Source organism: Carcharhinus amblyrhynchos, chromosome 30 (assembly GCF_965287045.1).
Source record: "Carcharhinus amblyrhynchos chromosome 30, sCarAmb.v2.hapA, whole genome shotgun sequence".
NCBI lineage: Eukaryota > Metazoa > Chordata > Chondrichthyes > Carcharhiniformes > Carcharhinidae > Carcharhinus > Carcharhinus amblyrhynchos.
Window position 1 is genome coordinate 21,005,318 of NC_137353.1, and position 13,412 is coordinate 21,018,729.

The 13,412-nt window shown below is 41.6% G+C and overlaps 1 protein-coding gene across 2 annotated transcripts in view; it reads left to right on the forward strand.

Annotated features, from left to right (window-relative positions):
• The window catches only part of capzb (capping actin protein of muscle Z-line subunit beta), a 107,950-nt gene that overhangs the window by 48,471 nt on the left and 46,067 nt on the right, over positions 1-13,412 (forward strand). For both annotated transcript variants that reach the window (XM_080214897.1, XM_080214898.1), the window contains exon 3: positions 4,482-4,603. In XM_080214897.1, the coding sequence (XP_080071023.1) occupies positions 4,482-4,603 (122 nt within the window). The remainder of the gene's footprint in view (positions 1-4,481; positions 4,604-13,412) is intronic.

Consider the following 13,412-nt stretch of genomic DNA (forward strand, 5'->3'; position numbering starts at 1 on the left):
TTCTCAGCGGGGTCTTAGTGCAAAGAAATATTAAAGGAGGACTACGGGCAGCAATACTGCAGAACCAATCCACGTTTCAGAATAAATTACATGTAAGAGGTATACTCATTTAAGAGAATTGCATGCAGAATAAGCCCTATGATTCTAAATACATACTGATCACATACAGTACAGTTTAATCCTAAATCTATACAGATTTTATACAATATGAACCATGTATTCTTAAATGAATTGTATCCAGTGCAAATTCTGATCCTAAATGCATACAGATTGCGTGTAATAAGACCAGTGTGGTCCCAAATACATAGATTGCATCCAGTACAAACTCTGATCCTAAATACTTTACTTTGGTAACATTCCTTCTCAGCTTGATTCCAGCTTTATGACTCCATTCAGAAATCTGGAATACATACTCTAAATCCCTAGGTGTATTTTAAATGGCTTTTCAAACAGCTCTGTACACTGTAGCAGCTCACGATGAGACCATTCAAGGGCACAATAAAAAATATAATGGGATAAATTTATAAAACACTTGTTTGAATGTCCGGTTCTACTTGTATCAGATATTAAAACCCCACGCAGCTGTTGGAGGTCCGCATTGAATTTGAAGTCTGCTAGTGTGTTGTTCGATGTAGTTTTCTCTCAAACCCTTTTATGTGTTATCTCATTGTCAGCCATATTGTTGTGCAAAGGTGACCAGGGATATGTGACAGGACGTTGGTGGTTTTGCTGTTAGCAGGTCATTACCCCTCTCCCATGGAGATGATTTGCTCTGTGGGAAACGATGAGGCTGTGTGTGAGAAATATAATGGAGGATAATTGTTGGAAGGAATTACTATAAAACTTTGTGCCAGATGTATTTTTCCCTTTCTAGTTGTATTTAATTGATTTTTAAGTATTTGATAGAAAGCACGGTGAGAAGGTGAGCTGCGAGGAAGACTTGGAAGCTGCAAAGTGATGGAGACAAATTAAGTGGGAACAAGGTGGCAGATTGAGTATCCTATGGAGAAATGTGAGATTATTCATTTTGGTAGTAAGAACAGAAAAGCAGAATATTTTTTAAGAGGGATTGAAAATTCGAATGGTTATATTCTGCGAGATTTGGGTGTTTTTATGCAAGGAACACAAAGCTGACATGCAGGTGCAGCTAGCAATTATGCATGCAAATGGCATATTGACCTTTATTGTAAGTGGGTTGAAAATCTTGCTACATTTGAACAAGACTATGGTGAGACCACATCTGGAGTACTGTGTGCAGTTTTGGACTCTATTTAAGGAAGGATTCTCCTTGCACTGGAGGCAGTATGTCAGAGGTCCGCTGGGATGAGAGGTTTGTCCAATGATGAGAGGCTGATGATGGTTACCCTTTTGTTTTGTAGTTTAACCTTCTTATTTTCAGATACTATAATTGTTCATTCCATGTACAAAATGTTTCTACATGTTAAACTGCCCCTTGGTATCCAAAATGTGTTAGGTTTGGTGGATTAACCAGATAAAATGCGCAGGGTAACAGGGATAGGGTGGGGGATAGATGCTCTTTTAAAGAGTTAACACAGAGTTGATGGGCCAAATGGCCCCTTGCTGCACTGTAGGGATTTTATGGTTCTATTATCAGCAGTAAATTTACATTCGGCTGAAACGTAGGCAGTCAGATAATTGAGTAGGGAGACATCTGCTGAAGAGTTGGTGCAACTACAAGAGTGAAATCCTTGGACGAATGCTTTGATATTTCACAAGATTTATTTGGAATTTTTTTTGGTGCAAAACAAAGTGACACAATCTAATTGAAATTTAAATCTTTTTAATTAGAGCTTGCAGTATAAAGGATATGGGGGTGTGATTATTGTGAAAAATGCTTTGGCATTGCTGAAGTTCTTGGCTGTTGCCTTTTGCAGTTGACTTTAATCTTCTATCTACTAATTACATAATGTGTATAGACACACAAAAAAGTACTCTGCAACACAATTTTCATCTCCCCCTTGAACCTTTTTCCCAGAACAGCTGGAGCAGACTGCTTAATTTTTTTGTTAACCACCACTTCAAATATTTCCTGTTTAAATTAATATGTTGCATTTTACTTTTTTCCAATTCCGTTCTGCTTCATGTTGCTGCCTCTATCATTTCACAGCTTCACCAAATTCTCGCCAGTAAATCAAGCCAAAAGTTGGCAAGTAATTATAAATTGAATCCTGAAATTGTGAGAGTACAGCACATGCCTGGGGCTGGTGATTTACAGAGCATAAATCATTCGCGTTGTGTTTGCTGTGACTTGGCAGTATGGCAGATAGTCCTTTGGGTTGTTTTTCCACAGTGCCAGGCTGTTGCCCTACTTAAGGGGGAGTTTGGGTATGTGGTACATAATTAATTATGATGGTATGTAAAGTAATTGTTGTTCAGGCAAGTGTGAGATTCACACCAACCTTGAGTTTGGATCATGTATGGCAAAATAAGTTACAATTTCATATAAGGGAACATTACTGGCAAATCTGATTCAGAAAGAACAATAACACATGAAAATAATTAGAATTTTAAAATGTCACACAGATGCGATGATTTTGGGGTATTGCATACATACTAGTTCTGACACATCCTTGATCATGGAAACAGAGTGAGCCCATAGCTGTTATAACAGAAGTACCACATTCTGATGAGAAGTGTAGAGACAATACATTACAGCAGAGATTGAAAACATTCACATGAGTCACAGGTTTTTTTATTCTAAGCAATACCAATCTAATTTCAAACTTGCATGTAATTTTTATTTCCATACATAAATGCAGCAAAAAGTAGGCTGATATAAGTCCATGCAGCGATGATTAAGATTTTGTGAAGCACTGCAGTTTCAAGTGTATTGAATTGAAAGGACAAATTAAAACCACCCTCAGGAAAGAAAAAGAACTTGGGTAGCAACTTATGTCCTGAGGATGTTCCAAAGTACTTCACAGCTACTTAGTTCCTCCTTCCTTGTTATGTAGGTCAATATTCCAAGCAGGTAACATACTGCAAAGTCAGATGAACAGAAATTAGGTTGAATGACCAGCTAAACCTTTTAACAATATTGTTTGAGGGACTTTGCTGCATTTCTTTTGTACTTCACTGAAATGACAGCCAAGATCGAGCTCCCCATTCCTGGTCTGTTGGCTGTTCAGCAGGTCAATAGACATTTCCACATCAGATGCACATCTTGCACACAGCACCTTGTCCAGTTAAGGTGACTTCAGTAGCCATCAATATCTGCTGACTGCCCCTGTAAATACATTCTGGAGAATTGTCCATAAAACCAGTCATGTAGTTTGAAAGTTTATTTATTAGTGTCACAAGTAGGCTTACATTAACATTGCAATGAAGTTACTGTGAAAATCCCCTAGTCGCCACACTCCGGTGCCTGTATGGGTACACTGAGGGAGAATTTAGCATGGCCAATGCACCTAACCAGAATGTGGGGGAAAATTGATGCACCCGGAGGAAAATATGCAGACATGGGGAGAATGTGCAGAATCCGCACAGACAGTGACCCAAGCCAGGAATCGAATCAAGATCCCTGGTGCTGTGAGGCAACAGCACTAAGCACTGTGACACTGTACTGCCCTATTAAAGCTTGCTGGCGATGAAAGTGTAACATGTAGACTTCATACGATATAACGTGTGCCAACGAGAAATTGCAGCAGGGGAAATATGTTTCAATTTCTCTGGAAAGTGAAAATGGAGCAATTGATGCATTATTGTGATTTGTGTTTGGGATAGAGGAAGTGTATCCTTCCAGCAGCACATCTCTGATATACTGTTGGTGCCTATTAAGAGTGGTGAATGCAAAGTTAAAGAAATAACTAATGAACATGCAATTTTCTTCACGTTTTGACATCTTTAATTATAAATGCATGTGATTTTTGCAGATGTTGACTGCCAGGTGGTAGTTAAGTATTTAAACTTTGCTAAATATAATGCATTAAATAATTTGAAGAATGTTAAATGGAAAATGGTGTTTATAATATGACTTTAAATAAAGTTTGGAGTCCAATGTTTTAATTGGTCTTAAAATAAAGCAGGAAAGTGTCTTATGGCTGGGGTACAGTGATTCCACCTATGCGCTATTTGGTGTTCTTCTTGTTCCCAGTAGATTATCATACTCAAAGCAGGGACCTGATGTGTCTGCACAACCCTGAAAGCATGATATCTTAATCTGTGGAGTTGCAGCAAGAGCCTGAGATCCAGCTGTGGTGTTCATTGAAATACATGAGCAAAATTTTTATTTTAAATTGTTAGGTGATTCGAGTGGGACCATTCTGAAAATATGAGCATAGGTATTTCTATTTTGTATTTTTATTTGTTTTCCTGATATATCTGTATTTCTCATTACTTGTGACATTTAAAGGTGATGATGATGTGTCTTAAACTGTCACCAATCCTATTAAGATTATGAAACGGAAAATTCCAAATTACAATTGTTTCTAATGTGTTCTTCTTGATCTTTTGGCAAACAGGTTCCAACTCTCTGTGAAGATCTATTATCATCAGTAGATCAGCCGCTGAAGATCGCCAGGGATAAAGTAGTAGGAAAGGATTACTTACTTTGTGACTATAATAGAGATGGTGACTCATACAGGTGAGTAAACTGAAATGGAAAAAGTCTTGCCAACCTTTTTAAAATCCAAATACATAATGCAGATGTAAAACTTGTATCTGTTGCTCCCCTAGCTATGGCCCAGATAATCCAACCCTTGAAGCCCTGACAATTCAGCTACTAATTGCACTTGCACTCCTCTTTCAATAATTCATCCTGTTTGAATTTGATGAATCTGGAAGTTTAGAATCATTTTAGTACAGCTGTGTAAGAGAAGTTTTGAAAGCAATGTTGCCTCATTGGTGGTTGAATTCTGAATCAAAATACCAGATACTTTGGCATCAGTAGCTTGAGACATAAACAAATTAATGGCTGCATTGATTTAAACTTCATTTGTAGGGGTCACATTATGAGAGTGCAAGAATAGCTGTTTCTGTGAGCTGTGGCACCACTCATCTTTTATTCCTTTCAATTATTGTGCTGCACAGCCCATAATTGCGTAATCCTGGAGTGAAAACTCTGTAGTATGTCCCTGGAAAATTTCTGGTTAAGTATTGGTAACAAAACACCAATAAGTATCGGGAAAATCCTTGATAAAGGAGCAGTTGGAGACAACTGTGGTGGAGCCGAATTCTCAACATGACAACTTGGTTAGTGAGCAGGCTCCTAATCATCACCTTTTGAAGCCATTGCAGATGGTGACTGCCAATATTATTAAAGTTATCGAGACAAACTCGGCTGTTTGGCACAGAATATCAGCACTCAACTGCAGGGTACCCCTAACAGGCTTAATGAAGTAGAAGAAAGAATCTTTACTGTCGAGGATGCAGCTTCCTTGATTGAGGCCTGCTTATAATCCTCGGAAAATCGGCTACATGATATCAGATATCTTGATTGATCCCAAGAACTGGGGTCAGAGAGAGAATATCCGTGTGATCGGTTTTCCAGAAGGAGCTGAGGATAGCTCGCACACAGTTAAATCTTTTGAGAGCTGGCTGCCAGGTTTTCTTAATCTCAACATGAATGCTGAGCGTATTAAACTCGAAGGGGAACATTGCATCCTGTCTCGAGGCCTAGGGTCAGTCAACGACTCTGGGTTATTACCATGCATTTTCATAAATTCATAGATCGCCAGAGCATTGGAAGTGGCCAGACTTCATGGGGCCTTGCTCTATTATGAAACGACGTCTCAGTCTTCCAAGATTTCCCAGCAGTGCTACAACAAAGGTTTTGATGAAGCTAGAAAATGCCTTAAAGCTATTGGGATGCAGAATGCCCTGCAATATTCTACTACTAGGGGTATATAATATAGATCCTTCTTGACAATCCTACTGAGGCTTTGGCCTTTCTAAACTTTGTGGAAAGCAACAATTTAGAATTACAATCGTTAGCCCTGCACTTCAGCTGTTGTTACTTACTAATCATGTGTTACTTATATTGACAGGGATGATTGAGTAAATGAGCACTGAGGCACAAACTTCGCCTGTTACTCTCTCAAAACCATGGATGTCCATTTATCTTTAATGGATTGCATTTCTCAGCTTACTCCTTTTGTTTGAGAAGTGCGCTTTGTGGGCTGTATGGCACTATGTTACTTATCTACTGTTATAATGTTTGCATTTATGATGGTGGAAAATGTTATACAGTGTTTTTTACTCTAATCATGCTAATATGAGTGGTGCAGTTACAGGGAGGTGGATTAAAATAGAGGGTATGAGCATAGCCCTCAAGTCTTTAGAGTTGATGAGGAAAATCCCTCTTAGAACTAACGGCGTGTCACATTTTTTTGTATTTCAGTTATTTTGGGGACAAAAAAATCTCTGACAATCCTGTAAAGGTACAGACAGGGAAAAGACATGTTTTGCTTCAATGGCACTTCCAGTGTAGTTGGAGATGAAGAACTACGTTCTAGTGCATATCCAAGTGTGGTGTGAGAATCTCCAGCTGACCAGTCTTTCTTTTACCTGTGTCAATCTCCTGTGTTCTCTTTGGCTGAATAAGCAATGGCAGTAGCTACTTCAAAATTTTGCACCCAGAATGTGCAGGGAATACATCACCCTATTAAAAGAAAGAAGATTTTATCTCTTCTTAAAAAAGAGAAAGTTGACATAGCTTTATTACATGAAACTTGTCTGGACGACTGAGAGCACCTCACATTGAAGCAGGACTGGGTGGGACAGGTGTTCTTTGCTTCTTTCTCGAACAGTAGTTGAGGGATAGCAATGTTAATAAGAATGTGCCTTTTAGCTTAGAGAATTGAGTGAAGGACAAGAGGGGAACATATGTCATAGTCAAGGGGTGGTATATGGGGAAATGTCTTGTTAATAAATGTATTCCAAATTATTTCCCTGATTTTTGTCACTAAATTCTACATGCACTTATGGAGCATTATTTCTCTTCCTTTAAACTCCCCACTCTGTTGGGGGACTTGAGTTCAACACTTGAGTGCACTGATTTTGAAAGAGGAAGTGGCTTCCACCCTGTGGAAGCTTCAATCCTGTAAGGCTCAGTCTGAGGGTTTTGAATGTAAATTTTACAAGGAATTGAAAGACTTGGTAAGGGATCCTTTAAAGCAGGTCTGCTGCCACAGTCGCTTTGTAAAGCAAATATTTCCTTAGTCCAGAAATCAGGCAAGAATCCTGAGCAGTGTACTCCTAAAGGCCTATTTCTCTTTTGAATATTGATTTGAAGTTGTCTAAGGTCCTGGCAATGCACCTGGAGTCCCCTCCCCACCCCCTGATGATTATCCAGGAAGACATACACACACACACACACACACCCCGCCACCGCCAGGAGTACCAGATGGGGCTTATAAAGGGCCGAACGTTGTGTCATAATGTTAGAAGACTACTTAATGCTGCAGGAACCCTTCCTCCATATGGCTTGATATTGAAGCCATCCAGTCTTTAGACTTCTTGCAGCCTCTCTTGTTTAGAGATTCCAAAACTGTCTCGGTTAAGTGTGAGCCTTTATTATTAATATTAAGAAAGTATAGGGGTGCGGTCCAAAGCTAGAGGGAACGTATCTTCAGCTCTTTTTCTCTCATTCTGGGGAACACGTATTTCCTGACAGGTCTCATGGGCCATGGTTTCAATATCTGGAGAGATTAGAGGTCTCTGGAGGTTGGGATACATGTTTGATGGTGCCTTACTGTTATCTTTTGTGCAGCCATCCCAGCAGTTTAATATCCTGAAAAACTACTCCTCTAGATATTTGCAACTCGGGGACTTTATCTCTAATAAGACAGCTCTTCTCCTTGATACTAAAATTTCCCCAGTGGAAAAAATACTGTCTTAATCAGCAGGTTTTATGATGCTTTATGCTCGAGATTCGATAAGAATACGTTGAATACTCTGCAGTCTTGGGGGGAAAAGACCCAGCAGTGAATATTGATGAGACATGGGGTAATATTTGGGAATGTGCCAATAAAATCTTTGTAATAGAACAAAGGAGACTCGGCTTAAAATATTACACTGGCTGCATATTACTCCAAGATGGGCAGCACAGTGGCACAGTAGTTAGCACTGCTGCCTCACAGAGCCAGGGAACCGGGTGTCTGTGCGGAGTTTGCATGTTCTTCCTGTGTCTGCGTGGGTTTCCTCCCACATTCTGAAAGACATGCTGGTTGGGTGCACTGGCCTGAATAGACACCGGAGTGTGGCAACTAGGGGAGTTTCACAGTAACTTAATTGCAGTGTTAATGTCAGCCTTACTTGTGACTAATAAATAAGCTTTAACTTTAGATTCCTAGGAAGACATCTGAAAAGCTTTAGGGATGTCCACAAACCCTGACAAGGTCAAACATTCCCACCAAGGAATCATGAGCCCCTGACTTGTAGCCAACCCAAATGGAAAAGGTTCACCCAGCGAGGTACCAAAGACAGGCACATACTGAGGTTGAATTGAGGCACCGGAGATGATTTACAAACTTCCCAACAACTCATCTAGCCAACCCTCCGATCACCAACTGTCCTGCATGCAGATCATGCATTGGAATTAACAGCAATCCCACAACCCGTGGAACTAGAGTGGAAGCAAGTCATCCTTGATTCCAAAGGACTGCCTGAGAAGAATGTTAGAGTTACTTGTTGCTATTACATTGTGATGCTTTACATGCAGGTTTTAAGAGAATGAGATAAGAGTGTTGCCACTCAGCTGAGACTGATACCGAGTTAAGACATGTTGCCCATCCAGGCGAAAAACATACATATTCGGTGTCTGGGGAATGGGTTATTTACCACCAGGCCGACACATGATGAGATTTGCAACTTGTCATATATTTGCGTAAGTTTGGGTTTCAACAAACTATTCGGCTCCTGACCTCACTACACCCTTATTAGAGGCATGGACAAGAGTTGAACTCCAGAGGTCGGGTGAGAGTGACTGCCCGCCCTTGACATGAAGGCTGCATTTGACTGAGTATGGCATCAAGGAGCCTGAGAAAAACTGGTGTCAATGGGTATCGGGATGGAAAAACTCTCCACTGATTGGAGTCATACCTAGCACAGAGGAAGCCAGTTGTGTTTGTTGGAGGCTGCTTCTAAGTACCCACCAGGGCTCTTTGGATAGCACCTTCTAAACATGAGTGGTGTGCTCGCAGTCAGCATTACAGTGAAGCAGTCTGGGAATGGTGTCCTGCAATCAGTGTTATGGTGAAGCAGTCTGGGAGGGGTGTCCTCGCAGTCAGCGCTGCAGTCAAGCAGTCTGGGAGGGGTGTCCTCGCAGTCAGCGCCGCAGTCTGGGAGGGGTGTCCTCGCAGTCGAGCAGTCTTGGTGGAGGGGGTCCTCACAGTCGAGCAGTCTTGCGGGGAGGGGGGTGTCCTCGCAGTCGAGCAGTCTTGCGGGGAGGGGGGTGTCCTCGCAGTCGAGCAGTCTTGCGGGGAGGGGGGTGTCCTCGCAGTCGAGCAGTCTTGCGGGGAGGGGGGTGTCCTCGCAGTCGAGCAGTCTTGCGGGGAGGGGGGTGTCCTCGCAGTCGAGCAGTCTTGGGGGGGGGGGGTGGTGTCCTCGCAGTCGAGCAGTCTTCTGGGGGAGGGAGTGTCCTCGCAGTGGAGCAGTCTTCTGGGGGAGGGAGTGTCCTCGCAGTGGAGCAGTCTTCTGGGGGAGGGAGTGTCCTCGCAGTGGAGCAGTCTTCTGGGGGAGGGAGTGTCCTCGCAGTGGAGCAGTCTTGGGGGTGGGGGGTGATGTCCTCGCAGTCGAGCTGTCTGGTGGGGGGGGGGGGGGGGGGGGGGTGTCCTAGCAGTCGAGCTATCGGGGGGGGGGTGTCCTCGCAGTCGAGCAGTCTTGGGGGGGCGGGGGAGGGTGTACTCGCAGTCAGTTCTAGTTGAAAAAAGTTAACTGAGAAGCACCAGGGATAAGTAAAAGTCAGGCCCTGTGTAGTAAAGTGAAAAGTAATTATAATAAGTGATGCAAGGATGTATATGTCAAAGTAGAAGTCAACAAGGAGACTAAGTTAAGATAAGAGGAGAAACTTTTTAGACTAAATATGATTATGTTTAAGACTTGGCAGGTGAGCTCAGCAGGGTGGAATGAGTGGCCTGTCATATGTGGGAAGTAATGGGCCATAACAAGTATCCTAGATGATTACATGTGCACGAAGTGCTCCCAACTGCAGAAACATGAGCTCTGTGTTTTGGAGCTCGGGCTTCAGCTGGAGACATTGTAGCACATTCAGGAGGCTGAGAGTTATATGGATAGTGCATTTAGAGAGGTGATCATGTCATAGATCAAGGGACTGGAGGCAAGAAGGGTGACGACCAGTCAGGCCAAGGGAAGCAGGTAGCAGTGCTAACCACCATGCCACCCCTGTAGGTGTAGTACAAAAGGCATTCAATAAGATGTCACGCAAAAAGTTAATACACAAGGCAACGACTTGTGGAGTTGAGGATATACATTCGCATGGATAGAGGATTAGTTCACCAATAGGAAGCAAAGGTTATGGATTAATGGAACCCTTCACATTGGCAAGCTAACTAGTGGAATGCCACAGAGATCAGTGTCAGGGTCTCAGTTATTTGCAATCTACATAAGTGATTCACACACAGCTTGGTAGGAATACAAGCTATGATGACAAAGGTGCAAAAAATTTATCTAGATTGACTGAAAAACAGAGTGGCAGATGGAGTATAATGTAGAGAAGTGTGAGGTTATTCAATTGGGTAATAAGGATAGAAAAGTAGAATTTTCCTGAAAATGTGTGAAACTTGTAAATGTTGATATTCAGAGCATCAAGGCAAAGGCTCCCTGATTGGCCCATCAATTGGATCTTAATCAGGGAGTTCATACTCCCATAAGCCAATTTATGGCTGGACTGACTGGAATATTGCAGACTGCAATAATGCTTGTCAAAGTAAGCCACAGCCAATAACTCATATCAAATTATACTCTACACTTAATCCATTTGAGGCTTGGCTAGTAACTCTGGGGATAGTTTGTTTTTTCTCCACTCAAAATTAGTATTGCTCATGTTGTTTATGCCCATTCCCACTACACGGTCCACATCAGTTACCCAGCCTCCAGTTATGGTTAAGCTGAGCTGGTACTATTAACAAGTGACTGACTTAAACTGTTATCTGAGCACAGATTCAGAAAAGGTGACACCCAAGCTTGCAGATTGCTCAATTCTTCATTTTAAAACTAAAATTCCATCCTCTATTTTAAACTGCAATGGTGTTGATCAGCTATATTCTAGAATGACTATGAATTAAAAGTCTATTGTTTAATTACTTACCTTGGCTATTGCAAATGTTAATTTTAATTTTGGCTTTCATTTCTTTTTACCTTTTATAAAATTGTCGATTGGCCTGATTGCAGTCATTATAGTTATCATGTAGGTATAGCAAGAAATTAGACAAATGGCATGTTTGGCCTTTATTGTGAAAGCATTGCAATTCAACAATAAGGAAGTATTCTTGTAGGTGTACAGGATTTTGGTGAGATCTGGAGTGCTGTGTGCAGTTTTGGTCTCCATTTTGAGGAGGGAGATGCTTGCATTGGTAGCTGTACAGTGAAGTTCACTAGATTGGTTCTTGGGATGAGAGGATTGTCCGATGATGAGGGGCTGAGTTAAAACCTTCTGATCTGCAGGAACTATCCAGCATCTATACAATTGGAAAAGGACCTCCAATGCGTCCATTATTTCTATAGCAGCCTCTTTCAGCACTCTGGGATGTAGATCATCAGATCAAGAAAATTTATCAACTTTTTCAATCCCATTAATTTCTCCAGCATTATTTTTTACTAATTTATTTCAGTTCCTTTTTCCCATTAGCTCATTTGTTCTTATTTCTGGAGATTTTGTTGGCATCCTCCTCCATGAAGTCAGACACAAAATATTTGTTCAGTTTCTCTGCTATTTCCTTATTCCTCATTATAAATTCTCCTGTCTCTGTCTGTTGTGGGCCCACATTTGGCTTTGCTAGTCTTTTCCTTTGTACATATCTATGGAGGCTTTTACAGTTTTTGTTTCTCGTTAGTTTATTTCATCCTATATATTTCTTTCAGTTTCTTAGTCCTCTTTTGCTGAATTCTAAAAAGCTTGCAATCCTTGGGCTTTTTTTTGGCAACTTTATAAGCCTTTTCTTTGATCTAAGAAAATCTTTTAACTTCTCTTGTTAGCCATGGTTGAGTCACTTTCCTGTTGGGTTTTTGTGCCTTCTGGGAATGTATATATTTGCTGTTGTAAACTGTGTATTCTTTAAACGCTGGTCATTCCTAATCTATCACAGCCAAATTTCCCCTCAAATCTTCGTGGTTTCCTTTGGTTATTTAAGACCCTAATTTCAGATTCAACTACATAACTCTCAAAATTTGATGAAACATTCTGTCATATCGCATTTGCTTTTCCTAAAGTCTCCTTACAAGATTCACAATTTGCCCCAATTCCATTTCACAGTGGGGTTGTGAATTGTTGGAATTCTAAAGTTTAAAGTTTGTTTATTAGTCGCAAGTAAGGCTTACATTAACACTGCAATGAAGTTATTCTGAAATTCCCCTAGTCGCCACACTGGCGCCTGTTCGGGTACACTGAGGGAGAATTTAGCGTGGCCAATGCATTTAACTGGCATGGCTTTCAGACTGTGGGAGGAAACCGGAGCACCTGGAGGAAACCCACACAGACACAGGGAGAGCATGCAAACTCCACACAGACAGTGGCCCAAGCCGGGAATTGAACCTGGGTCCTGGCACTGTGAGGCAGCAGTGCTAACTACTATGCTGCCATTCTCTACGCCAAAGATCTGTGGATGTTCCATCATTGAATATTTAAGGTTGAAGTGGATATATTTTTGGTCTTGCGGGGAGATGGGAGAGAATGGAAAAGTGACATTGAAGCTAAAGATCGACCGTAGTATTGAATGGTAGAGTAGACTTGATGGATCATTTTGTTGATTCCTGGAACATAGAACCCCTACAGTGCAGAAGGAGGCCATTTGGCCCATAGAATCTGCACTAACCGCAATCCCACCCAGGCTCAAACCTCATAACCCCCTGTTTATTTGCCCTATTCACCCCCTGACACAAGGAGCAATTTACCATGGCCAATCAACCTAACCCACACATCTTTGGACTGGGGAGGAAGCTGAAGAACTCAGAGGAAACCCACACAGGCATAGAGAAAACGTGCAAACTCCTCACAGACAGTGACCCAAGCCAGGAATCAAACCTGGGTCCCTGGTACTGAGAGGCAGCAGTGCTAACCACTGTGCTGCCTATTTGTGTTCTTGCGTTTCTTACTCCCTGGGCATATCAGTTTTAAATTTCTGGTATTCCATGCAGTTTGTGGGTAACACTCTTGAAGATCCCCTTGACAGCGACATTTTTGTCTTTGTTTATACATGATCAGGCTTGCAACTCTG